General features: G+C 37.6%; 1 protein-coding gene across 1 annotated transcript; it reads right to left on the reverse strand.

Moving 5' to 3' along the window:
• Positions 1–687: 687 nt before the first annotated feature.
• On the reverse strand, positions 688–1,241 carry LOC106312377. The gene has a single exon (XM_013749876.1). It carries the CDS (start codon positions 1,186–1,188, stop codon positions 808–810), a length of 381 nt encoding a protein of 126 aa, XP_013605330.1. The 5' UTR covers positions 1,189–1,241; the 3' UTR covers positions 688–807.
• Positions 1,242–1,652: the final 411 nt, after the last annotated feature.

The raw sequence follows: 1,652 nt of genomic DNA on the forward strand, positions 1-1,652 counted from the left end.
ATTCATAAATAGCGAGTTGCGTTGTCGTATATCTATTAATAAAATTTTATGGTTGAAAACTTCAGATGGGATAGCCGAGATCACCAAGTTTGCAAGACTGGCTGACATTGGAGAAAGCATCCAGAATCAACATTTAGTGTATTCAAATATATGACTTTATTAAAGCACAAATAGGAATTGGGTTTGAAACTACCCTTTTCTTTAGCTCAGAATGCTAAAATATTAACCATGATCTTTTGATAACCAAATTTTTGAAATTGTCAGGCTGTTTCTTACCTTATTAGTTGAAAGTTGAAATGCTTTGATTTCTTCAGCTCAGAATGCTAAAATATTGCAAGGTATCAATATATATAAACTACGTTAGTTGTAACGGTGCAGAATCAAGGTGAAGGTGATGCTTGCCCCAAGGGAAAATTTGGACCGCCGTTGCCTGCTGTTGTGATCATCTATGCTCCAAAAGATGTTAACTACACACCTGTTCTGGGAAAGGTTCACTTACGGCCACAGATTACCCTGAAATCCCAGTGGCTTAAAGAAGCCTTTTTGCGTGTTTGGTTTACTACATGGGGATGGTTCTCTTTTTGGGACTGTATTAGTGACAGAATTTTATTTTCTCGTATTATTCTAATATATTATAAGTTCTGGAGATAAAAATATAATCTTGAAACCAATGGGGAATTGTCAATATAAGATAGAAGAAGAATGCAAGAGTTTTTTTTTTTTGAAAAAGAAGAATGCAAGAGTTCATTATTACATGAATTGATAAATCATTACCATACTATAATGATAGACAGATATCTCTCGTCCTTAGCCTCTCTTAACAGGATCAAAGTTGGAGACACCAACAACCACACCGATGATGACCGTGAGCACCACTCCTCCCGCGGCAATGCTAAGCAAGAAGTTCTTGAGAGAGGGAGAGATTCCGGAGCCTGCGGCTTCAGCCACCTCAGGGATCACCATTGAAACGGTGAGAGCTGCTGCTGCTAAGCCGCTCACAGCCTTCTCCATCTTCAGGTTAGATGCATTCACTTGAAACCTCCGTGAAGGCATGGCTAAGGAGGAGGATGACGCCGTAGATGGCTTCAAAGGCAATAGTGGCTTGCGTAAGGCTACAGTTTTTGTCGACGACGGCGATCGGTTTTGGGTGAGTGGCATGAACAATGACACGGCGGAGGTAGAAGCCATCTCTTTTTGTCTCCTCTTCTTTCTTTTCGAGTTTATTTGGCAATGTGAGTTTGGTCTATGAGAAGAAACATAAGATATGGGTCATATGAGTAGTGGGAGATATGTGTCTTACGTGGCAGTTTCTGACCTTGGAAGTCTGATTCTTTAGATAAGGTTATCTTCATTTTAATTTTCTTGTTAGCCCAATCACAGCTCTTTGCTTTCGTTTCGATTCTTTTTTTTTTTGTCTACTATTTCTTTAGATAAGGTTACTTATTGGTGTAGTCGCACAGAATAAAAGTACACGTTAACATTTAGAATAATTGGTAAGAATGCACCCAAAAGCTTATATAATTTGTCATATATTCTTGTTTCTTTTTTATATTTTTTATGATTATAATATCCTTATCTCTATCTCTCTCCCTTTTCCTTTTTATGTATTCTAATCTCTTTATCTCTTGTATAGATTCTTCAAATCATCTTCT

The sequence above is a fragment of the Brassica oleracea genome, chromosome C8 (genome assembly GCF_000695525.1).
Source record: "Brassica oleracea var. oleracea cultivar TO1000 chromosome C8, BOL, whole genome shotgun sequence".
Taxonomy (NCBI): domain Eukaryota; kingdom Viridiplantae; phylum Streptophyta; class Magnoliopsida; order Brassicales; family Brassicaceae; genus Brassica; species Brassica oleracea.

Excerpts from the sequence above, each read along its gene's own strand:
- LOC106312377 (XM_013749876.1), bottom strand. The coding sequence starts at position 1,188 with ATGGCTTCTACCTCCGCCGTGTCATTGTTCATGCCACTCACCCAAAAC.